At 40.6% G+C, this 25,697-nt stretch overlaps 1 protein-coding gene across 1 annotated transcript in view; it reads left to right on the top strand.

Annotated features, from left to right (window-relative positions):
• The window catches only part of SLC35F1 (solute carrier family 35 member F1), a 385,838-nt gene extending 375,521 nt beyond the window's left edge, over window positions 1-10,317 (top strand). The window contains exon 8 of the mRNA XM_069488474.1: window positions 10,093-10,317. Within this exon, the coding sequence (XP_069344575.1) occupies window positions 10,093-10,317 (225 nt within the window). The remainder of the gene's footprint in view (window positions 1-10,092) is intronic.
• Window positions 10,318-25,697: the final 15,380 nt, after the last annotated feature.

Consider the following 25,697-nt stretch of genomic DNA (forward strand, 5'->3'; position numbering starts at 1 on the left):
ATAAACAAATTCAGCAAAGTCTCAAGTTATAAAATCAAGGTACAGGAATCAGTAGCATTCCTATATGCCAGCAACAGTCAAACTGAGAACCAAATCGAAGACCCAATACCCTTCACAATAGCAACAAAGAAAATAAAATATCTAGGAGTATATTTAACTAAGGAGGTGAAAGACCTCTACAGAGAGAACTACAAAACACTGAGGAAAGAAATAGCAGAGGATGTAAACAGGTGGAAAACCATACCATGCTCCTGGATCAGCAGAATCAACATTGTTAAAATGTCTGTACTACCAAAAGTGATCTATAGATTCAATGCAATCCCTATTAAAATATGAACATCATTTTTTGCAGATGTAGAAAAAATAATGCTATGCTTCATATGGAACCAGAGAAGACCCCATATAGCAAAGGCAATCTTAAGCAAAAAGAACAAATTGAGAGGCATCAATTTACCAGACTTCAAGCTATACTACAAGGTTATACTAGCTAAAACAGCATGATACTGGCACAAGAACAGAGACATAGACCAATGGAACAGAACTGATAACCCAGATATAAAGCCATCCTCATATAGCCATCTAATCTTTGACAAAGCAGACAAAAACATACACTGGGGGAAAGAATCCTTATTCAATGAATGGTGCTGGGAAAACTGGATAGCCCCATGTAGAAGACTGAAACAGGATCCACACCTTTCACCTCTCACAAAAATCAACTCACAGTGGGTAACAGACTTAAACCTAGGCACGAAACTATAAGAATTCTAGAAGAAAGTATTGGAAAAACTCTTATAGACATTGGCTTAGGCAAAGTATTTATGAAGAAGACCCCAAAGGCAATCAGAGCAACAGAAAAATAAATAAATGGGACCTGATTAAATTAAAAAGCTTTTGCATAACCAAGGAAACTATCATGAAAGCAAACAGACAAACTACAGAATGAGAGAAAATATTCTCATGCTACACATCTGATAAAAGACTGATAACTCGAATCTATATAGAACTCAGGAAAATCAGCAAGAAAAAAATCAAACAACTTCATCAAAAAGTGGGCAAACTACATGAACAGAAACTTTTCAAAAGATAGACTAGTGGCCAACAAACATATGAAAAAATGCTCAACATCTCTAATCATCAGGGAAATGCAAATAAAAACCACAATGAGATATCACTTATCTCCAGTGAGAATGGCCTTTATCAAAAAGTCCCAAAACAATAAATGTTGGCATGGATGCGGAGAGATAGGAACACTCATACACTGCTGGTGGGACTGCAAACTAGTACAACCTCTGTGGAAAGTAATATGGAGATACCTCAAAGAGCTAAAAGTAGAACTACCATTTGATCCAGCAATCCCATTATTGGGCATCTACCCAAAAGAACAAAAGACATTCTGTAACAAAGACATCTGCACCCAAATATTTATAGCAGCATAATTCACAATTGCAAAGATATGGAAACAACCCAAGTGCCCCTCAATACGTGAGTGGATTAGTAAAATATATACCATATGTATACCATGGCATACTACTCAACCACAAAAACAATGATGATCTAGCACCTTTTGTATTATCCTGGATAGAACTGGAGCCTATTCTACTAACTGAAGAATCACAAGAATGGAAAAATAAGCATCACATGTACTCACCATCAAATTGGTATTAACTGATCAATACCTACATGCACATATAGTAGTAACATTCATCGGGTCTCAGGCAGGTGGGAGGAGGGAGGACGGGATTGGTGTATTCATACCTAATGGGTGCAGTTCGCACCATCTGGGGTATGGACACTCTTGAAGCTCTGACTCGGGTGGGCAAAGGCAATATATGTAACCTAAACATTTGTATCCCCATAATACACTGAAATAAAAAAATATTAAAAAATAAAGAAATAAAATAAAATTCAGTCCCCTATAAAATTGCTCTGGCCCAGCATGCACCTCTGTGTTTTGCTGAGGGAAAATAGATGCCTTGTGATCCAAGAGTCCAATGGAGTGAAGGCCACTGCTCAATGTGCCTCCTATACACATGCAATTCCTTTTTGACTAGTGATAATAAAAACTACGCAGGGAAAGGTGACATAAATGAGCCATTGAACAGCCTTTCTTGCAACTGAGCCCATAATTAAACACTCCCATGGAGTAAGCTCCTCTGTTCCGCTTCTGGCCTGGCTATTACAGTCTTTTTTTGCTGGAATGCAAAAAATAGAAATCTGCTTGAACGAGGATTTCTATCAATTCATCAGACCAGTGAAAATGTCTGTTTGTCATATAAAAGATAGTGGCAGAAATCCATTTTTAGTTCCCTATTGCTGTACTCATGTGTGAAATTACTCACAGGGGAAGATATTTGCCTGTTAAGGAACCCTTATTTGGACTTAGATGTGATTGGCTGCACAAATTATACCGCCAAATGAATTGGTTTTGCAAACCAAACAGAAGGCCTCATAAACCGAACTGGGATTGCAGCTCAGGGCACAGCCTCGCCCTGGGTGATGGTGTCAGGCACACAGAGAAGCAAGGACCTTGCTTTCTGCTTCTGTTTTCTTTACCAAAAGGATGCTTGGAGAATAAATCAATTCCCAAGTATTTAAATCTAAGCAATGCTTTGGTATTCTGATATGGATGGAGAAACCTTTTGGCATTCTGACTAAGGCACTTGTTTATTTTCTGTCTTTATTAGATTAGCGTGAATTTGGGATTTGAATTCCCAAATTGGAGAAAGAATAGAAGGTGAGGGAGGGGGTCAGTATTCTTAGTCTCTAAAGACTAATTTCGTTGTTTGGCGGTAGATTGCATGCCATGCCCACATTTGATATTTTGCATGGTATAACCTAGAATAAAGAAATATTGCAATATTTAACCAGAAAGATTTAGCCCTTTTTTTCCCCTAACAAAAAAGAAATGAGAAAAAAACAGGAAGAGGAGAAATAAGGGAGGTGAGAGTAGGAGATAGAGTAATAATTGGGGAGTTCAAAAGTATTCAAAAGAGCTCTGGTCTCTCCAGGCAATTTATTTCCAGCTCAGTAAACCCAGAAACTGAACTTTTGCCTTTTAAATACACTTCATAATAATAAAAATGATCTTGTTAGTTTTGTGCAGAGCCAAAATTAGGAGGTCAAACATCAACTTGTTTGCGTTGGTTTTTCTGTGGAGCCAGGTCTGTCTAGTTTTCTTGGCCGGAATAGCAATTGGCTCAGGCCCAGTGGTAATAGATCAGAACCAGGCAGAGCCTTTCGTCACAGGGTCCTAAACAGGCCACAGCTCACGGTGTGCTCAGCACTGATCAACATCCTCTCATTCTGTGCCCAAAACTGTACTCCCAGGTGTGGTCCTCAGCCCTCTGAGAAGCACATGGCTGTTGAGAGATGGGCTGTGTGGTCATTGCTGAGCTGTCTTCTCTCTCCCACCCCAGGACACACAGCAGATTGGCTGTTTCCCTTCCAAGCTTGTTGCCAAAGGGTCCACCTTGCAATCTACACATAAAATGGGGCTTGATGCATTGCCCAAGCCAGAGCTATAAGCGTGCCCATCCCCCATACAGTATGGTCTGCAAAAAAAACAAAAAAATAAAAAAAATAAAAATAAAAAAGTGGGGCTTGAGAGACCATGGACTCCCCTTCTAGTCATTCTTCACTATGGTGGCATTACATTTAATTAATGATTCACTCTTATTTAGCATGTTACTTTAATCTAGCCACTGCTGGATCTTTAAACTACTCTGGTACCCAGGACCTCCAAACTGGTAATCTGCTTCCATTTTAAACAGAATTGGGCTTATTTATTCCCTCTTGGTCTAGCAATCAGGGTTAGATGTGCCAGTTTATTTATCTTTCTATGTGCATTTTATATCACAGAGTAGAGAAGTATAGGGGAAAAAGCACCCATTGTCTTACATAACAAAGAATATTCAGGACAGTTGTCACAAACTTAATTAAAAGTCTAGTTTTTCCTGGGTATAAGTTGCCTGTTGAAATTACCAGGTGAATCTCTTTCCATGGAAATTCTTCCAGCAGCTCTTGAGCCTACATTTACCAGCCTGTGTTGTATGACCTTGAGAATGACCAGTCGCTGCCATTTATTGTTCTACTTACCCATGGTCACATTAATTTCTGTAGCAACCATTAAAGTTTACAGAATCCCAGACTATACCCTCATAGATGTTTTCTGCCAAAGAATTAAAAATATGTGAAAGTTTAATTACATCTGTATCTTTCTACAAGAATCAACCAGAAAAGAAATCATTATTGTGGCCATATATCTTTCATATATGTGAAATAACTCTGCATTGAAAGCCATTTCTAAGAACACCTAGAAACATCCTTGAATTCATTTCTGTGCAGCTTTCTTACGCAGTCAGGGACCAGTTTCGACTCTCATCATGACCATGTTTCCAAGCAGTATGCCTCTTTCAGTGGCAGCCTCAGATCCAGCAGGGCCCCCAAAGTCAACATATCTTTGGAATTTTAACAATAACATCATCATTGAGCTATGGTGTGAGATATTTGGTCTTTCCTTCCTCCATCCATCATAGATAGCCTTGGGAACACATGAAGGCTTGAAAGCATCTCCTTTCACTCATCTCTGGTACATGAGAAGCCATCAAGGGCAGTGTTCTATCAGGGTACTCACCTTCTCTCAAGAAAAAGTGTTCAATATAGGAATGCAAGTTCGGAAGGCCGATCATACCAGTCAGGAGTAGGGGCCCATAGATGAATATGTGCATGTGTCTGTGTGTGTGTGTGTGTGCGTGTGTGTGTGTGTGTGTGTGTGTGTGTATGTATGAGAAGAGCGAGAGAGAGATAAACAAACAGAAGTCAGAGTACATGCTGACTCAATTTAGACAAGAATTATGTTTTGATTATCAGGTTCTTCATCTTTCCTTCTAGTTATTGAGAAATTTTCTTTACCTGTATCTTTTTCTGTCTCATTTGACCTGATTTTCTCCCTCCTACTAACTATTTTCTCCGAGCTTCCTTGGCTCTCCAGGTTAGATCTAGATCTCTTCTTTTTTCTCAAATAATTCCAGGAGTTTCACCCCATGTCTCATTCCCGTGGGCCCCCTTTTCTAAGAAACCTCACCAACAACTCCTTTCCAGTTTTTTCTCTGCCTCTCATGAGTAACATAGTTTCTTTTTTCCACTGAATCTTTTTTTAGATAGAGAAATTGTCATACATCTGTCTTTAAGAGCTAAAAAAAATCTTATAAGTTTCCGTTATCCATTAAATCATTGGTAAGCACAAGTGGGGACATGTAGCAAAAAAATGACCAAAATCCAACATCAGGAAACTCACAAAAGCTGTATTCTACAAAGGCAGATGACATAAAGGTCATCTTTATGGTACCCTTTTAAGGTACCCTTCCTGGGAAAGAAGGAAAACATCAGGCCCACCATACAGAAGTAGTTGGTACATGCATTCAATGAAAGTAGAGCTTCAACCAGCGTCACTTCATGGTCCTCTTTGCACCCCTCCAAGGACTGCCCATGCTCTTCTCTGCTGACCCCTGACATTGTTTGAGTCAAGCTAGAAAATGCTGTCCTTGAAAAATTGCCCTCTTCTTGACATTGTCTAGTTGATATATTTATAAATATACTTTGAAATGAGTTTCAAATCATACAGTTTTCTACTTGTATAGGTTTAGGCCCATTGAAGTCATTAGTCTATTAAAAGTCAACTTAGCTGTTTAAATTACAGAAATAACATGTAAATTTGGTCTGACCTTGACTGATGTGCTGAATGCCACATTAATCAAACAGCAATCATACTGATAGGCCAACTGTCTAGGAGGTAGGTTTAACCCCTGGATGGAAGTTAAGCCCTGGTTGTACAGGCTTGTTACCAGTCTTCCAAGCCACCTCATTCTGTACAATGGCTTGTGTCTTGGTCAGATTGTTTTAAGCAACACTCAAGGATTCTCATCCTGTGCAGTGAGTGCCTTCTGACCCTTGTTCTCAAAGAGACACATCAAGATGGAAAAAGACAGTGGCAAAGTACAGTATCTGCAGTGTGGCAGTGTGAGTACAGGGTGCACCCTTTCTCAGCTTCTCAAAGCTACCAGTTAGGTTAAATGCACAAAAAGTGTGTCTGCAGCACGGACCATACAGCATACTCTGTGGGGCTGCAGTTGGGAAAGGGGAAGACAGCAAAGTCCACTTCAGATAGCAGCCCCCGCCCTTGGATGGAGACAGCAGCCTCTGCCTGCACTTGGCTTATCTGTAACTCAGACACGGCTGCAGTCGTCATCTGGCGTTCCAGAGAAGTTCCTGTTCTCTTTGCTTGGGGAACTAGAAATAAGTATTTCTTTGCACGTAGTAAGTTAAACAGCCTAGACCAAACAAAATTTTTGTTTCATTGATTGGTTTATTAAATGAATGCTCTACAAGATAAGTGAAGCATCCAGAACTGGGCTCATTCTGTTAGGTACCCCTGATTAAATTTTCTTTTTTTTAATTAAGCTAGAAAGAAGGAGAAAAATGAAACTTTTTCTTACCCTTTTTTTTTAAATCAAACCTTTCTGTCACTATTTATAGCATTTAATATTTATCCCAATTAATCATAATGCTTGCCTGACTGCTCTCTTTTTGGGCTTGTGTACTAAATGAGAACTTTCTCTACCAACTATTAATAAAGCCTCTTGGGTGACTTCCAAAATGCCTTTGTCACATTAAAATTCCATGCTATCTATCTCTTGAGTAATTTTTGACTGAATTCTAAATCAATTAAATAAAAAGGCATTGAAAAGTATGTGTTGTCATGTTAGAGCTATGTTCAAACTAAAACACATTTGTAGTGGATTTATCTGATGGTTCCATGCCCCAAAAAGGGATGATACTTTTACGTGGTGTGTTAAGGTGTTATTACTTACAAAGGCAAAGGCATTAACTTTACAAAACTTAATATTCTTTGTCATATTGACCAGGTCAGGATATGGGATCTAAAATCAGAAATTGAGATTCTCAAGAATTTAGTTTCTCTAATCCTTCTACCTGGGTACCCTGTATCAGATCCTTTCCTGTCCCTCCCCTAAATTATTTCAATGGCCAAATCCTGTCCACCCCCAAGTTTATGGAACCTCCTACTCCAATCTACTGGTTAGCAGTCCTGAGTCTTCTACCCAGATTCTTTTTTTTTTTATTTCAGCATATTATGGGGGTACAAAAGTTAAGGTTACGTATATTGCCCTTGCCCCCACCCCGAGTCAGAGCTTCAAGCACGTCCGTTGCCCAGATGGTGCAATATTGCACTCATTATGCATGTATACACCCATTCTACCCAGATTCTTGCTTTCTTTAATGTTTTTCCTAATTCATCATCCTTTACTCTCCTCTGTCCCCAGGTTTCAAGATACTTTTGGAGTCAGTGATTACAGATTGATACTATGACTTCCTTTTCAACAGGTTTTTAATAATATTTAGCATTTTATGTACTAGAAATGACATTTTATTAATATTACCTAGGTTAAAGCTAAAAAGTTTGAAATACACGAGTGGTACAGGCTGATTTTTCACTATGTTTCCTACATTAGCCTGAAACTTCCCCATAATTAAATGTATCTATTTATCCAACATAAAAACAAATAGCAAATAATACTTAGTAGATGTCTATACTCTGCCAGGCTCTGTGTTTGATACTGGTCAAACAAGACACAGCCCCACAGTCAAAAGACTATTGGGAAAAGATAATTTAATCAATGATTATATTAGAATATTGTAAGATATCAGAGTATTACAATTATAAATTGTGCTGTAGTAATAACAAAAACAATAACAATGAAGCCAATATGATTCGAATGGTTGCTGCAAGGTATGATAAGTGCTTTACCTGCTTTCTCTAATTTAGTCTTATAGTATAGTAGGTGCACTTTACTGATAAGGAAGCTTAGACCTGGAAAGGTTAAGAACCTTGTCCAGAGTTACAGCTAGAAAGTAGTGGAACTGGGATTTGAAGCCAGTTTGGCAGTTAAAATGCAACTATAACTGCAAAGCCCCCATTCTTAACAAATGAACTGCCATGTCAGTTGTATTTAGCTCACACCAGTTTTGAGCCCAGGACCTCGTGAAGCATATGTAACTCTCACATCTCTTCACCTTGGAAGCCACAAGAACTATTTTTCGACTTGCATGTAACTCACGCACAGAAAACAGTAAGAAATAGATAGAAAGGATTGTTTTATTTTCAAAGTTTTTATTCTATTTTCATCATAAAACACCGTGGCCCCAAGGAAAAAAATTTTTTTTCTAGTGTGGCAGTCAATGTGTTAATCTCTCTACCTGCATCTGCTGCAATAGAGGCAGGTTCATGCCTAAGCCCATGGAAGGCTCTTCGCTTAAAACTGGAGATGCATGACTGGAGTTTTGGAAGTGAAAGTAATTAACGAAATGTTTGAAATGTTTATAATGTTAGGAACAAACCCATTTCCCTTCACCAAAGTTTCAGGTAAAGGATGAAGCTCTTGAATGTAGAATTTCGGGAAGCAACTTTGTATGTAAATAGGTTTTCTGAGATCATAGACAACAGTGCTGAGTTAGTGGTCTTCTCTTCCTACCATTTTATTTTACAAATTCATGAATCAAACAATAAGGCACATTTGCTTTCACTGGGGAAAACTGAATTAATTACGTCAAGTTAATTAAGTGAAGCAGTTACAAGCTGAGTCTAGTACATAAATCCATCTGAGGTGGTATTATCATACAGTTTAAATGTGAAAAATAAAGGGATTGAGAGACAGGGTGAAGAATGCTCTAGAAAGAAAATCAGAAAGTCATCTTCAGTCTTAATTACTTTGTGCTGCAAAAAGAAAGAAAGAAGACTGTACCAGGGCCTTTTGGCCCCAGGACACTTTTTTTTAATGAGCCATTTTCAAGACTGCCTTTCCCATTACTGAACTACAAAGTATGGCCATTTTTTAGCTTTCTATTCTAGCCCTATAACTTACTTCAGGGAATCTCTGGGTCATTTTCCTCTTCTCCTTCCTTCCAGCTTCCAATTAATTTTTCTCTTTCTACCAGTTTTTAGTTCTTTCAAGGTAAGAACATAAAAAATAAATGAGGAAATTGAAATCACTCCCCCTTTCCCCAGGGATGCAGGATGTGATTAAGACACAGCTCTGGACTGACATGAGACTTGGCAGGCCATAGGTGTATTGCATTGTTTCTGTCTATCTGTGCCTCTGATTCTCCACGGAGACAATTAAGTCCTTGATGGTAGGGACCACCCATATTTTTTATTTCTCCTTGCCCAGTACATGGCTCAATGTTTGATATAGAGAAGGCATACAAACAAGGGATGAATGAATGAACAGAACGATAGAAATGGCAACACAATACTTCCAGTGTAACCACTCAGGAAGGTCCAGAAGTTATAATTTTCCAAAAACACGTGTCAATTCTTGGGACTAGTGTAAACTAATATTGTCTCTCCCTCTCTCCCCAAACTCTATGAAAGCAAGTAGATTAGGAAGCAGAATGCTATGCATACAGCCCTGTTTGGATTTGTTTATAGATTAGTTGGGCAGGAATGGAATGTTATACTATTTCTTTCTGTCCATGGCTAATCTGGCAAAGATAGTTACCAAAGTCAATAACAATCTGTACTAGGAAGAAAAATAGTGTCTGAATTGTGTTAAGGTGAAACGAGAGTGTCCTGATGCGCTGTCGGTGAGGGGTTCATTGTTTATGGCTTCGTTACCACCTTAAATGGAACATCTATGTTTCTTCTGGGTTTAATGAAGCCACAAACAACCGACTCTTTACTGAGCGATATTGGAGATTTTTTGCTTTTAACTTGATGCATTTTAATTTGTGCTTAACTAGCTCTCCCACCATACCAGGTCCTCAGATTGGCACTTTAGAGACAATCAGCTAAGCGTTCCTCTGTGTTAGCTGCAGGGTCTAGCAAAAAGATAAAGGGAATCAATAAGACCAATCCAGTTTAGGAAGAGAAGATTCACTTTCCATGATGAGAACTGGCCAACTCATCAAGCTGCCTGTTCCGAGAGGAAGCAGCTCCTTTCTCGTCTCTCTGTGCCTCATTAAGGTGTCGGTGGTTCTGCTGCGGCTGTCAAATGACTTTGCTGTTGTGTTTTTCAGTTTTCAGGACTTTATCTCCTGTCTTTCTTCACCATCCTCATTGGGCTGGTGCTCTACTCCTCCACCTCCACCTACATAGCCCAGGACCCCCGAGTGTACAAGCAGTTCCGCAATCCTTCAGGACCCGTCGTGGACTTATCGACCACAGCTCAGGTGGAGCCCTCAGTCACCTACACCAGCCTGGGCCAGGAGACAGAAGAGGAGCCCCATGTGCGCGTGGCCTAGGATGAGGCCCGCCCTGCCCACTGAGGCCAGCTCAGTGGCCGTGTGTCCGCCCATCATCTCTGTATTGTACATAGAGAAAGGTATTTACTGGGTGCAGTTTACACAGGTGGACTGCAAGGTAGCAAATCCTCCAAAAGCTTGTAAAGGGAACAAGCTAAACATCACTGGAGACGCAGGCTCCAATCTGCCTGACTTGGAAAGATGCCCAGCTAGTGTGTGTCCTGATCGCAACCCCCCTGCATTAATTACTGTGAAAATTTTTGAATAAAAGGCAAGTATTATTGTTATTATTATTTGTATTATTATTGTTACTGTTATTACACCAACTTTCAGGAGGATGTTTTGTACTCCTGATGGGAACTAGTGCCAGACCCACATGTAGTCAACATAAACCCCACTTTTCTATGGCAAGTCACTTTTTAAGAATCATACTTTATTTTTTTGCACAGACTGTAAGAGTGATGCATGCCACAGGAGCTCCACCCCTGAGAAGTTTCCTTGTCCTGGGGACCTGGTGGCTAATGGTTTCCTCTGTTACCCGTTGGATTGCCTGCCCAGTACGGATTTTGTGCAGTGACCCTTGTGGGGAGGGGCAACTGACCATATAATTCTCTATTCTAGGAATAGATATAAAGCAAACATTTTAGCCTTTTTATATTTCAATCTCTGATTACTCCAGGCCATTGCCTTTCTGTTGTGCCATGTGATTCTGCTAATCAAGTCCCTGTGGTAACAGGATAAGGACTGTTCCATTTCTGTGGCTTATGGGAAACCCCAGAAATAATATAATTTGCATTTAGGTCAATATATATTTTAAAAATCTTTCTGCCTCTCCCTATATCCTCTCTTCAAAAACTATTTTTAATTTTCCTTTTTTTTCCTAGATTTCCTTAGTGATAATATGGAAATCGATCAAGGCAGTGGAAAAAGCCATGGTCCTCTGCCCTCTTAATTGTCTAACACCCGTTTTGAAATACACCAGCATGGAAATTACCTGTTTTTGTGGAGTATCATTGGTTGTGCCACCTCCTAGCAAAGTCCAGGTGCTGATGTAGAGCAGTCTTTGAAAATATCTGAATTGATCTGGCCACTTTGTAGTCGTAAAGATGTCACCATTGGAAAAGTCTGGCATTTTGGTCATCTTTGGCATCCATTCAATAGCAGAACATATTGACACAACATTCTCATGGATACAGAGAATATTACAGGATCCTGATAAGGCTTTGAGTGATATATCACTAGTCTAATCTATTGCCCTTAAAAGAGCCCTTTTTTTCAAACACAGGAAATTAAGAAACACCACAGACCTCCATAATTTAGACTAGATTCTATGTGTATGTGAAGTACTCTTTAAGCTCAGCTGACTTCAATAACATTCAAAAATATCCTTGATGGAGTTACAGGGTTTGTAAAGGAAAAATAAACATTTATGACACGTTGGGCAATTCAAATCAATGTAGCTGAAGCAAGCAAGCAAAGCAAAACACCAGTGGGGTCTCTCAAAAGTAGGACAGACTGCAGTATAATCAGGACCCCCAGAGGGCCTGAACGAGGCCTAAATCTGGCAGGCAAAACCCTCCCATGCTGTCCCTCAACAGCCATGCGGCTTTTCTGCCTGCCTTCCACACAGGGTGGGCAGCCCCGCCCTTGGAGATGGGGCAGAAAAATGATCTTCTCTGGTATTCAGATTTGGTAGTCATCTCAGTTCAGCCCTAGAAACATGTGTCATTTTCTGTGGGGGGGAAAAAAAATCAATGTTAAAGCCCTGTTAAATCAAAACAACTTTGCCAACATCTGCTGTCTGCTACCTTTCAGACCAATTAAATACCTTTCTCTGAATATTTTGTCCATTCAGATCCGAAGACCTTTAAAGACTGTGGTTTTATTTGTGTGTTTACATTCCTTTGGTTTGCATAATTTGCTTGATTTATTGCATTTTTAGTATTTATTTTAAGCCAAATGTTTTCGTCTTTTGATTCGTTTTTATGACACTAATTTGTAGACATTTAGTAAAGTCTTATGAGAAGCAAGTGGATGAAACTATTTCCAAGTTCACTCAGTAGACTGGGAATTTTGTAAAAAAATTTAAATTTCCAAAAGGTTTGCAATCAATGGATGGCTAAAGGTTGCCATCTGGATTATTTTATAGGATATTTTAATTGACTCCATTGTATGGAAACCAAGTGTGAATGTTAAGATGAATTCACTGTATACCCCTTACCCGTCATTGTCCTTGTACTCAGACTTTCCTGTCACTGCGTGACCTCACTGTGTCGGTTTGTCTCCATTTAGAAAGGTTGATAATACACTGAATTGTCCAAGATCAAGAGTTCCAGACTGGTACTTCAGAAAAAAAAAAAATAGCAAAGAACACATTCTTTTTCTGTGTAAAAACACTGATCCTTTGGGAATGGGGAGGGAAATGGGAGTAGGACAACATTAACTCTAGCTGTTTTAGTTGCTGAGATTTCATAACCTCCACTAGACACCAGCAAAGATTTCAGCTTTTCAATCCACCACCAATCTCTCCTCAACGAACGAGCTTTTAGCAATTTGTGCAGAATTTGACTGGCTAAGAGCAAACCACAGTCCTCCTACCCCGCTAGAGAAGAGTGGTGGTTCTCACTTCCTCAATGAAAACTTGCACTGGGGACACAGCCTGCCTCGGTCAGACCTTCCCACAGCTTCCAACTCTTAAATACGCAACCAGGTAGACCAAGCAATGGGAAAATTTGCACCACTGTGTCCCATGAAAATGTTTCAATGTTTAGCTTAGATATTGCTAACTTGTGCTATTAACCTTTTGATAAGCGTGTAGTATTGTTTGTTTTGGGTTTGTTTTTGATTTATAACCATTTAGTAGTCCCCAGCTAGCTACCAGTACAGCTTTTACCCCATGGGTAGGATTCTATTGTTAAGCCACATAACAAAGCACACTAACCCTGACACTGCAAATGGAAAATATGAACCAAAAAAGAAATTTACACTGATAAGTTGAACAAACTGTCCATTTTTGATATTTGCATGCTTCCCTATGGACTGGCTGTGGCAATGTAATGCCTGTATAATGTTTTCAAATAAAAATAAATGCTTTATGAAAGCACCGAGTCCTTGATTTTCTTGTGTGTTTGTCTGCACTATGACAACCCCGAAAGCAGCTCCCTTGGGATGCTTTTAGAAATAGCAACAAAAGTAGATAGCTGGGTACATGTCAAAATAAAAACCAGAAAGAAAATATTTCCAAATTAGGAAGGGCACAGTTGGTCTCAGAACTATAGTTCCAAAAAGCCAAAGTAAACACGTTTGTAATTTGCAAAATTAATCATTTATCTGGCTACGTAAGAAGACTCTGGGGCTACAACCTCCAAGTCCACATTTAAAACACGCATAGGACAATATAAATTGACCTCCAAGAAGTAGTGTCTCATAAAGAAGCAAGTTCTGTGTATGCTGGCCTTGGCACAGCAGCAGACTTAAAGGACGAGCATTCTTCCAAAGTGCAACATTTATAAAGCAAAGACTGTTCATGTTTCTGCTCAGAACTTACCAGTGTCTTGTAATCATCTCTCTTCCACTAACTGCTGTCACCCTGCAACCCCACAAGTAGCTAGATCGTATATGCATTTAGATATTCTTGTCATTTGTGTTCACAATCGGACCTCAAAAATTAAATGAGCCAAGAAGACTATGTATCTGAGTGATATATTAAAAATATTTTTTAAAGAAAAACATTCATTTTTTAGGAAAAAAAGAATGACAGCACACTAAGTGCTCTTAAGTTGAGATCCATCATGATCTGCTTTTATAGTTAGAACAGCATGTACTTAACCTAAATAATTTGCTTGCAAAATGTGACTCACTGTTTAAAAAAGTTTTCTTGAAAAATGTAAATCTTTCTCTAAAGTATTATTTACTTTTATTTAGTAAGCTCTTTGATCAAAGATGAAATAAAGTTGAACTTCAGCCCAGCCTTTGTCCAAATGTCAGCAATTCCAAATGACTGGGGTCCAAATAGCATATGAAATAAATGTATATGTCATGTTTCATCTGTTTCCCCAATGAATTAAAATTTGCTTAAGCGAAAGAACTGGGTTTCCTAAATACTTGCAAGTTCTTGCAACGGTAAGATAAGGAAGCACTTGAGTGATTTTTTTTTTCATGACAGAAAAATAGAAGCAAGTAAAATTCAGCAGAAAGGCTGTAATTTATTATATTGCCCGATGTTCCACAGGAAAACAAACTGTAATGTCTGAAATAACAGGAGCTGAAATTAGATCCAGCTTATCTATTTTCAGTGCCCTGCAAACACCTTGCGCATGGAAGGTATTCATACATCTCATTTTAATAGAATCTAACTTCCACACAGCAAATTCAAAGTACCAAGGGTAAGATAGTCTATTACAAAATGTTCCCTTACTTCTTCTATTACCCTTGAGCACCGTTTTTTCCTGTAAAATTCTTGTTCTTGGAAAGGAAGAAATCACCATGTCCACTTAAATGTACGCTCCTTGGGAATTTTTTTTAAATCACTTAGAATATTTGGTCTTTTGGGTTCAGGCCTGGGGTATGAAACAAAAAAGCAAAGTTCTTTTTTTACTTGCAAATAGTGTGTGAATGTATAACATAGCTTCTTAATTATGTACACTGATCTTTCTTTTTTTCCCTTCTTTCTTCTTTCTGCAAGCATAAAGAGAGGGCTCACTACAGGCCGCCTATGCAGGGTCTCTGCCCTTCATTCTCTACATGGTTAAAAATGCTTAATTCAAAAAAATTATAATACAGCTGGAAAGCCCTGCTCCTACCAGATGGCCTTTCGTCAGTGCCTGAAAGGACAAGCCATTGTGCGTCACTTTTCAGACGGCCAGACAAGTTGCCTCGAAACACTACCACAGCCTGATTAACAAGGCAAGCTAATGATCAGAGGGAGGAGCTCTCTGGCAATAGGCTTTAAGATTAGGGCCTTCCATCTGGAAGGACAAAGGCCTGCTGTGGATAAGACTGAAATCTACAAAAGCATGAAAATGAGTTTGTTCACCACTGGGACCAATCCCGTAATTCTTGAAGGATAATTTCAGGATAGATAAAGGTAAATGTTACTTTACACAGTGGAGAATAATCTTCCTGAACTCATTGCCTCAAACTCATGGTACAGGCTAAAAATATAAGTGTTAGGTCACCTCATAGATGAAGAGCTGCAAAAGGGCATTAAGTCAGCCGAGCATGCAATTCATTATCCAATCTGTTAACACTTTGAAGAGAGAAAACGGCACTCCTAATAATTGTGCCCGGGTAACAGGTGCAGACCTGGTCCAGCCCAGGTGAACCTTGTTGTGTGGTCACTGGCTTTAACAGATACACCGGTCCATCCCTCCCCAGGGGAGGTTGCCAGCATACAGGATAGCCATGTTTTCCTGCCACTAGATGTCATTGTCTCGGGTAGAACAGCAGAGCAGACCTGAACCACCTGCCCACAATGGTGAGGCTGATTGTGGATGGTTATTTCTGAGAGCAGCACTGACCTCAGCTCCATCCTACTGTGCAGACTCTATCTTGGAATCACCTGTGGGCTGGTGGAAAAGTGAGAGGAGCTCCAGTGGTGACATCTAATGCTTATGGCAGTGGCATTAGTTACTCAACATTTCCCCAATAGTGTCCACAAATACCATTTCTGGGGCTTTGGGCTAATAGGATGAACGTGAGGTGGTAAAACCTATTTTTGTGCAAAGTTAGGTCTCATTCATTTCTTTCTTGGCCTTGTCTTTGTAGGCAGGGAGAATTACTTCCATGGTGCCTGAAGAGGTTTGATAAATTTTAAGTAATAGTAATAATTGCAGTTTCACAGATGGTTGGCCACTTGCCAATTTCACAGCAAACTAGAAAAGCAATAAAAAAAATCTACTTGCTCTTAAAATGACTACTGTTCTAAATGAAATTACTAAAGAGAGAAGAAATGAGCTAATCACCAGAATAATCAAAACAGTCTCATTACAGGACTCCCCGTGAGCTTTTGTTTGAATTCTCTAATGTAGTTTTTGGCATTAAATAGCATTTTAAAAGCTAAATAGGTCACACATGCATACAAATGGTTGAGTGAATCACATAACTGCTTTATGTTCCTCAAGATTCTGCCTATCAGGCTGCATTTTAATTAAAAGGAAAATTGTCAAGGATAGAGAATAACAATGTGGGGGATTTGGTGTCCATAGTTGAAGACTGAGACTTTACTTTGTACTCAGGTTTCAATTTACAATCATAACTTCCAGACAACAATGAAGTTCATTTTCATTTTAGTCACAAGCTTAAACACAGAATTTGAGAGGAAACACTGGAGATCATTTTGTTGAAAATCTTAAGTCAAGTGTTAATAGTTTTATGGCTTGTGAGTGTGGAAGTGGTTTAGTTAGAAGCAGAGATGTTTAGAATTGAGAAGCTATAGCCTTAGTCACTACTGGCAAAATCCTGCGGATAACACAATAGTGTGTAATTCCTCAGTTAGAGGGGCTGCTCTGTGATCACTTGAAACTGGGGTCAGAGAGCTGAATGTATTAATAGATGTCAGAGCAGCTTCTTAGGCAGCTTGGATAAGTGTTCCTTAAGAGGATCCCTATTACTGACCAACTCCCTAAGCATAATCCCAAAGAGAAAAGAAAGAAAAAGCATGCGATACATGCCCAAGGTGAGCTGCCTTTGTCCTTCTGGACTGAATCCTTCCGGGCAAATTTGGGACTGGCTCTGCCCATGTGACTCCCCAGTCTGGACATGCTAGTAGAGCACTACTGAAGCCAGGGCTGGCGGAGAGCTCACTGCTTCCACGGGGAGATTTCTCATCTCCAGATACGCACCAGCTGTCACTGACTATATTCTCCAACAACCTGTGTCGGGTCAGCACCGCTCATAAGGCTGCTGCCCTTGGAAAACAATTTGGCTGCCACTGATTGCAAGCCAAACTTGACTCCAAGGTGAAGGAGTGTCTATTTTCCTCCTGAGTGCTGGAGTCACATGAGCCGCTCAGTAAAGCGGCACCTGTGATGTAACGATGGGAAATCAAAGTCATCTAGCAAGAGGTCAAGATCATTGGAGCTTTGAAATTTTAAAAGCAAAAGCTGCCCCTGCCTGCCCTGAGAAGTGCATGTTGCTGTTCATACTGGTACCAGAGGCTCTTTAGAGCCCTTTATAGAGGAGAACTGTGGGGCCACCACCTCCTACTCCTGGGTTAGTGAGGTTTATATCGGTAAAAACAGTCTACCATTTCTCTTGTGGTTGGTTGAATGAATTGCTTCGGTCTATAATGCAATCTCGTTTTCTTGACTCTTGACATTGTAAAGAAATAGACTTTTATGTACTGATGTAATTTTCATTATTTTCATTGTCATGATAAAGCAGAATATCTTCTAGCTACAGTATAATTCCCATCCATTTCTAATGTGATTTCAGTAGCATCTGCTTCTTGGTATCTTTGTATTATTTGGGCCTATTCCTCTTGAAATCATTGACCCAGCTTCATGGTAGCAGTCCACCAACTTCTCAGCCTGGCCTCTTTTACTTCACTAGTTCATTCTTGACGATGACTTCTTGGAGCATTTCAGGAAAATGGTTTTCTTTACTTTAGAACTTGAATGCAACTATATTTGATCTTTTGTCTTTAAAGTCATTTAAGAAAAGGAGAAAACTCTACTGAGCATGAATATATCTCAGATATTATCTGTAGGCTTTATGCACATTTACTTTTACAAATGGAATAGAATTAGGTTTTTTAATATCACACTGCATATTCATTAAGTGAAAATACTCTGGTTCCTAAATGACAATGATTTTAAAATCAAATCATGGCTTTTAAAAAATTAAAAATTACTATTTTTTTCAACGTCCTTACCTGTCAACACTACAAGATTCTCACATTAGCAAAACACTGTGAAATATTTTATTGCTGGTGGAGTTGGTTCATGCCATCTGTCCTGAAAATGAACTTTACTTTCCTCAGTGGGATCATTACCTACTTTCATTTCTCTTTCTCTCGCATTTTTACTTCCAAAGTTTCAAAAAAAATTATTACACTATTTTTTAATTCATCCAAAGAAACATTCTTGAGGGAAAATTATGTCCAGGTAGAATCATGTAGAGATAAAAATTTACATGTATAGCAAATAATCCAGATTTGTATGCTATCTTGATTATGAACTAAAAGCTTTCCCTTTGTTCTTGTAATTTTAGAGATGAAGATCTGAGAAATAAGACAATAAGGTTAGGCCCCCGAATCAACCAAAATGGGAGTTTTAGTTAAAGTCATATTTTGCACCAACCCATGTTCTGGCCATGACTGGCTTCCTTGTAGCAAATGGGCAGGTGTAGACAGTTCCCGACAGACTTAATTCAGCTCACATATTCAGCCGTGTGCAAAAACAGGTGCTAGTAATACCCATACACTCCCACAGAGGCAAAGCTGAGATGATGGGAAGAGAATCCCAGTTAACAGAGATAATCCAAGGCAGCTAATATTAACCCACAATTACTCCTGATAATGCTCCTATTCGTAGTCACCTGAAGAGAATACAAAATCTATCTCTAAGTGGGGACTCGAGACCATCTTTCAGCCACTCGCTTACAGATTAAGTCCTAATTGAGTTATAAGCACTAGATGATGATTTTATCCAGAGAAGAAAATTTGAAAGTCCTTCTGCCCCCTACTCCTTTGTTACTTGATCCAATAACAATGTCTGTTTTTACCTTAAAGGGACATGTTACCCTTCATGTTCATCACTTGCACATCTTATTCCAGCTGTCAGTCTCCAGCCAAGCTGTCAACTCAGGTCTCCAAGAGTTCTCTGGGAAACACAAGACCAACTAATAACAAGACCAAAGGCACTGATTTTGTCTAGCACCCTGCGGTTCACAATGAGATGAATACCCGAGAACAAAGCAGTTAGGTCACATCCTCCTTCCTGAATGCAACCCTGAGAGCTGTGTTGATGATGATGAAACGCCCTTTGCAGTTGGGGAAATAATAACCCCAGAACATGCCAAACCTAACTTTTCCATTTACACCTCTAAGGAAAACCCAGTTGCTTCCTTTATAAAATCAAGCCCTGGCCCTCTGACACTGGCAATCGCCAACATAGGGAGACTCTCCCGTCACTTGATGGGTAATGTGAAGCTGCAGTAATTAGTGCGTGATCTTCTAGGGGAGGATAAATCTCAGCCTCAGTGTTAGACCTCAAAGTCTTTTTCTCTTAGATACTCTCTGCTCACTGCTGGTCTTGGATCATCCTCGTTCAAATTTTTAGCCAAAGCCTTTTTGGAAATCTACTACAGAATTCTGTGGCTGCAGAAGTTTACTGTGTGCTAGGCACTGGGCTAAGCATTGTAGAAGTTGTCTCGAAGTAACCCTGGGGAGGGGGATTATTGTACAATGTATCCCAGTTTTATTGATAAGTTAATGGAGGCATAAATGGGTTACATAAAATGGCCACAGTTAAACAGCTAACAAGTGATGAAGCCAGGATTCAAACCAGGTGTGTCTGACTTCAAAGACATCAGTGTATGCTACAGCACAGAATGTCTCATGGTAGCTCAGAAAAGGGTTTAAGTTGACAAGACCTTTGAGGTGCTGGCCACAAAAATCCAGGGATAAGAAGCATGAAGGAGAGGAATAAAGAGAATATCTCCAAATAGAAAATCAGTTCTATTGTGATGATTAAATCAGCTATCATAGGAAACCTATGCCAACCACATTCACGGCTCACTGTTGACATGGGAAATGGGTGACGGGCAAACTCCCATTGGTGCGGTACCAGCAGAAACAGCTGGTCTGAAGAAAAGAAAAGAACACAACAAACAGTTCCATCAGCCAGCAGAAGCAATATTAACTTGCTCTGAAAGTCGGAAGATGTTATCAAGGGGCCACATCCCTGACTTCTTCAACAGGCTCCATGCCTACCTGCTGAGGCAGCATATCCCCGGCATTCCCCCACCCTCAATATCATATCTGAGCCACATGCTAGGATGACCTCTTTTTTTATTTTATTTATATTTTTTAAAGACAGAATCTCGCTCTGTCACCCAGGCTGGAGTGCAGTGGCATCACCGTAGCTCACAGCAACTTCAAACTCCTGGGCTCAAGTGATCCTCTTGCCTTAGTCTCCTGAGTAGCTGGAACTACAGATGAGCATCACCATGCCCAGCTAATATTTTTACTTTTATTTTTGGAGATAGGGTCTCACTATGTTGCCCAGGCTGGTCTCGAATTCCTAGCCTCAAGCAATCTTTCCTTGGCCTCCTAAAGTGCTGGGATTACGTAAGCCACTGTGCCCAGCCAAGGGTTTTTTCTTCACCCTCACTCTGCTCCACATCTCAGCAACACGTGGCAAAGGTGGCACAGCTGACCACACTCTCCTTCTTCACGCACTTCTTTTCCCTGAAATTTGTGGAACTGCCTTCGCCCAGCGTCCCCGGACCTCACAGGCCACTCCTGCCTGTATCCTTTGCTAGATCCTCTTTCTCTGCCATAACTAAACATCGGGGCTCTGTCCTTAGTTTGCATCATCCTTTTATTTACACTCACACTCACTGCTTTCAACACCAGCTTCGTGCCGATGTCTTCCAAGGTGGCATCCCCACCCAGACCTCTCTCTGCTGGCTCAACGTCTCCACTGGGACATCCAATGAGCCTCTCAAACCCAGCTTGTGTAAAACAGAACTCATGATTCCCCCAAATCTGGAGGAAGAAAACCTGTTCTTCAGTCCTCCCCGTCTCGCTTAATAGCACCACCACCTGCCTGGTCACTCCGGCCAAGCACCCCAGATTCATCCTCGATTTTGTTTGTTCCATCAGCATCTGCTTCCAGTCCACCAGCAGGTCTCGACATTCTCTGACCTTTGTCCTGCTTCTGACCCCTGACCACAGCTTCTGCTGCCACCCTGGCCCAAGCCACCTTCCGTTCTATCCTGAACTATATCAACTGCCTCCTCAGTGCTCTCCCGTGTCTACCTCTCTACAATCCATTGTCTACGCAGCGAGATCTTTTTAAAACTGTACATTACATTCTGTCATTTCCCTGTGTAAACGCTTCCAATGTGTGCTCACGGTTATTAGAGTAAAATTGAAATGCTTTACCATGGTTTGCAAGACCCACAAGACCTGGATCCCGCCTCACCCACAGCTGCATGTTTCTCCTCTCCCCTCACTGGCCACCACATGACACCTGTACATGCCTGTCTCTTTCTCCAATGGACCACGCTGCTTCCCACCGTGAGGCCCTCGCATCCCTGCAAAGCCCTTCCCCTCACTGAGGTTTCGGTTTATATGCCACCTCCCAGAAGGGCTGCCGTGATCACCCCCACTCAGGTCACACTCTTTTCCTTTACCCTGGTTTAGTTTCTTCATGACACTTCTTGCTCTTTTAAATAATCTTATGTATTTTTGTGCATGGGTAAATCGGCCTCCCACTAGATTGTGAGTGTCTGGAGAGACCGTGTCCAGCTCATGCCTGTGTCCTCAGCACCTGGAACAGGACGTGACACCTGGGAAGCCCACAGTAAAATATGTGCAATAAACGGATGGCTAAACCTCAGAGGAGCAGTTAAGGGTCCTAGAATAAGAAAGTTAAATATTAAAGCTTAATCTCTAATCATGCAATAAAACAGAATTTGAAATAGCAAGCAATTAGGGGAGGTGTTGAGTGCCAGGAGATCTTACACAAGCTTTTAAATTCATACCAGCTAGGAAGTCACCTCTGTGCAGAGACGGCCTTGACCTTGGGCCTGTATCAAGAGAGAAAAGATTTTTCTTAATCTCTATTAAGATAAAAAGAGATTACCATTCGTTGTTCAGTATTCATTAAGAGAGAACTTGCGGGACAAAGCCTGAATCGCTAACAAAGAACCAAAGGCCTACCAGTAAAGGCTCCCTGATTAAGGGCAGGTGATTTTTCTCTTTATCCACCCAGCAGCTCCACCAGATGCCAGCTGCCCACCTCCCAAGCTGGTCTTTTGCATTCGTGCTCTGATAACTTAACGTCTTCACTCCCCAACCAGCTTTTTCCCAGCAATAAACCACGCCTTCCTTTACTGTTCTGCGCACATTCAAGGCAAGCCCAAACATTAGCCAGGACTTAAAATCTCTCTCTACTCCCCACAAGTGGCTGCCTTATCTTCTTGTTGACAAACAAAGAAAGGACAGCTAAATCCAAGTGTAGGATGAACCATATCCAAGGGACTGTTCTTTGGGTTAAGAATCAGGATGAAGAAAATAAAATAGGGTGGTATGAAAAAGTGACCAGAGGGTGTGCAGCTACTTTAGATCTGGCCATGAGGGAGAACTTCTGTGAGGGGGTGACATTCATTCAGTAAGCACTTATTGGTCAACTACTGTGTGCCAGGCACAGATCAAGATGATGGTGATAGAGCAATAAAGAAAGGAGGCAAGCTTCTATGCTTTAGTGGAGGAAGGTAAAAAACAAGTATGTTTTGATGGTGGTAAGTGGTATGAAGAAAATAAATGATAAGGTAGTAGACAGTGATGGGGGCTGGGGTGGGGAAAGGCACTCTTGATCTCAGTGATTAGATGAGAAAAGGCCAGATGGAAAAGATTTGGAGGAAGAGCATTTAGGCATAGTGAACAGCCTGTGCAAAGAGATTTTAGGCAGAGACCCGATTGACCTAACGCCAGCAACCTCCACCTTCAACTCAATCAGCTGTGCTGCAGCAGACTCTAGGAGCACCTCAACTTACAAACACCGGCCTTCCTGTCTTTGGCATGAGGTATCGTAACTGGTTAGAAGCGCAGTGCTACAAAGCAGAAAAATCTGCCTTCCTACTTACTGATTTAGGAACTTTGGGCAAGTTACTTTACACGTCTGACCAAGGTTTCCTTAGTTGTAAAATATTGGTAATAGTCTCTTCTTGAAAGCGTTGCTTTAAGGATTAAGTGTAAAACAGAGCACAGTGTCTGGTTATAGCAAGGGTCCAGTAAGTGGTTCTACTGTCATTCCCTATTCTAGGCACTTGAAAATAATGGAACCCAAGTGCAAACACATATAATTTGGAGTAAGATGAGAATTCACTACAGACCAAAAGCTGCAAGCCTCTGAACACTCAAAAAGTTTTTGAGACAAAAGAAAAGTTGGAATTGCTGTTAGTTCTAAAAGGCCCATTTCTGCTTTGCCTAACTTCCCTGGATCCACTGTTTATTTTTCACCTTAGAAAACTCAGATGCAGCATCGATTTTTTTCACTGGCTCTGACCCCATCCCCAGGATTGTTCTGAGCTGCCCTCATGGATGCTGATGTGCATCGTGCAGAATTCTCCTCCTGAGCCTGTAAGTGAGCCCAAAATAGAGCAAGAGTGAATGATGATGTTGTAGCTCAAGTCCTGACATTGAGTTTTGCTCAGCCTCTTCCCCTAGGCGAGTAAGAAAAACATGTAGACCAGATTGAGAAGGATCTATCCAAAAATCATCACCTTGCCCTAGAAACTTCAGTTTTATTTAAAGGCTACATCTACATGGGGTCAGTAAAGCCAACTTTTATTCCAGGTACATTTTTTGGTATTTATACACCCAAATGCAATTATGAAAATATTTATGTACACAAATATTTTTATTCACAAAAATAATTGGTTTTGGTATTGTCTCTTTCAGACTTTCTACTGAAACACACAGGGCCCTTAAATGAGCAGAAATGTTTATTTCCTGGTTAGCCAGCCAGGCAAGGATTATTTATCTCTTAAATGTCACTAAATCTGTCCCCTTTTCCCTGTGCCCCATTGGCATAATCTTAATTTCAGCTCACTTTATCTTCCACTTAAACAATTGCCTCCTAGTCAGCCTCCCTCTGATCCACGCTCTGCCCGGCAGCTGAAGCACAGTCCTGACACTGTCACTGTCCTGACCCTGTCACTGTTCCACAAACGCCTTTCCTGCCTCTCTCCAGTGGGCGCCATCTGACTGCACAACTCCACACGGCCACTCAAATCACTCTTGAGAAATGAATCCCAATCCCCACATTTCCATTCCCTTCCCCGCTTTATTTTCTCTATAGAAATATTTTCTATATAAATTTTTCTTACTTTCTCAAACACTAAACATTTTTTTGTTTGTTTATTATCTCACTTCCCCAACTTGAATGTAAATTTCATTAGAGCAAGAATCTTGAACATTTTGTTCCCTCCTTTATCCCTAGCACCTAGAAAAGCATCCAGCACATAGAGCAGATGAAGTAATTCATGGACAAATGAATGACGTCCACAAGCCCTTAACATGGCACCCAAGTGCCAGAGTGACAGAACCCCTGCCTCGTCCTCCAGCCTCATCTCCCATGTGCTCCACTTTGCTCTCATTCCTCAAACTGGCTTCCTTTTAGTTCCTTGAAAACACCCAGCTCCTTCCTGCCCCAGGGCCTTGGCACTAGCTTTCTCCTCTGCTGGAACACCCTCTCCCTACCTCCCCTTTCCTCTCAATAACTCCCACACATCCGTCAGAGCCCCATTTAAATACTGCTTATCAGAGACACCTTCCCTGACTCCCAGGTGAGGCACAGGTGAGGTCCATCAGTACCGGCTTCCATGGCTTTCTGTATACTTAGCTCTTGTTTCCTTTCTAAAGACTGGTTAATGTAGTATCCTCCCTCCCAACCATGCAGAAAATGCAGTCCATTCGGCATAATCTGGCACAGTGTCTAACCTGGAGTAGACACCCAGCAAGTTTTGTTGATTAAAAAGGGAAGACATATTAGACTTGTTCAGGCAACAAGGGATAAAACTAGAAGAGGATGTTTCAGGGAGAAAAATTTCAGCTCCACATGAAGAAGGACTTCCTAAGAGTCAGAGATGATCCAAGACAGTGTGGCCTGTCTCAGGTGGTGGTGAAACATGAAGAAAGTAGCCGGACGTGGCCGGAAGGAGGCTGATTGAATCCAATTATCAGATGGGACATTGGACCAGATCCATGGTTTTTACGCCATGTCTCAGGAATTGGGGACAGTCGTGAAGTCTTGAACCCCGAAAACCTCAGGGTTTTCTGGCACTCCCGATTTTGCCTATATTTGTCTTTGGAGATAGAATGTAAATTTCTGTGCAAAAGACATAGTGGGATTTGAAATTGAATGCACAGTATGCCTTATTGTATTTGTTTAATTATCCATATTTTCCACTAGAGTATAAACTCTGTAAGACTGGAAAGAATATTAGATAGTTGTTTTTGCCTGAAGCAAGAGAAATTGGTTCTGATGATAGATATTAAGGAAAAAGGGAAATTCACTGAAACGTTTCTGACTCTGAGGTAGCATTTTGACAGCATTTATGCTCCTGGTACCACCATAGATGGCTTTGAAAGACAAAACCTGGCACACAATCACTAGAAAGCATTTTTATTTTAACAAAAAATAGTG

Source organism: Eulemur rufifrons, chromosome 15, assembly GCF_041146395.1.
Source record: "Eulemur rufifrons isolate Redbay chromosome 15, OSU_ERuf_1, whole genome shotgun sequence".
NCBI lineage: Eukaryota > Metazoa > Chordata > Mammalia > Primates > Lemuridae > Eulemur > Eulemur rufifrons.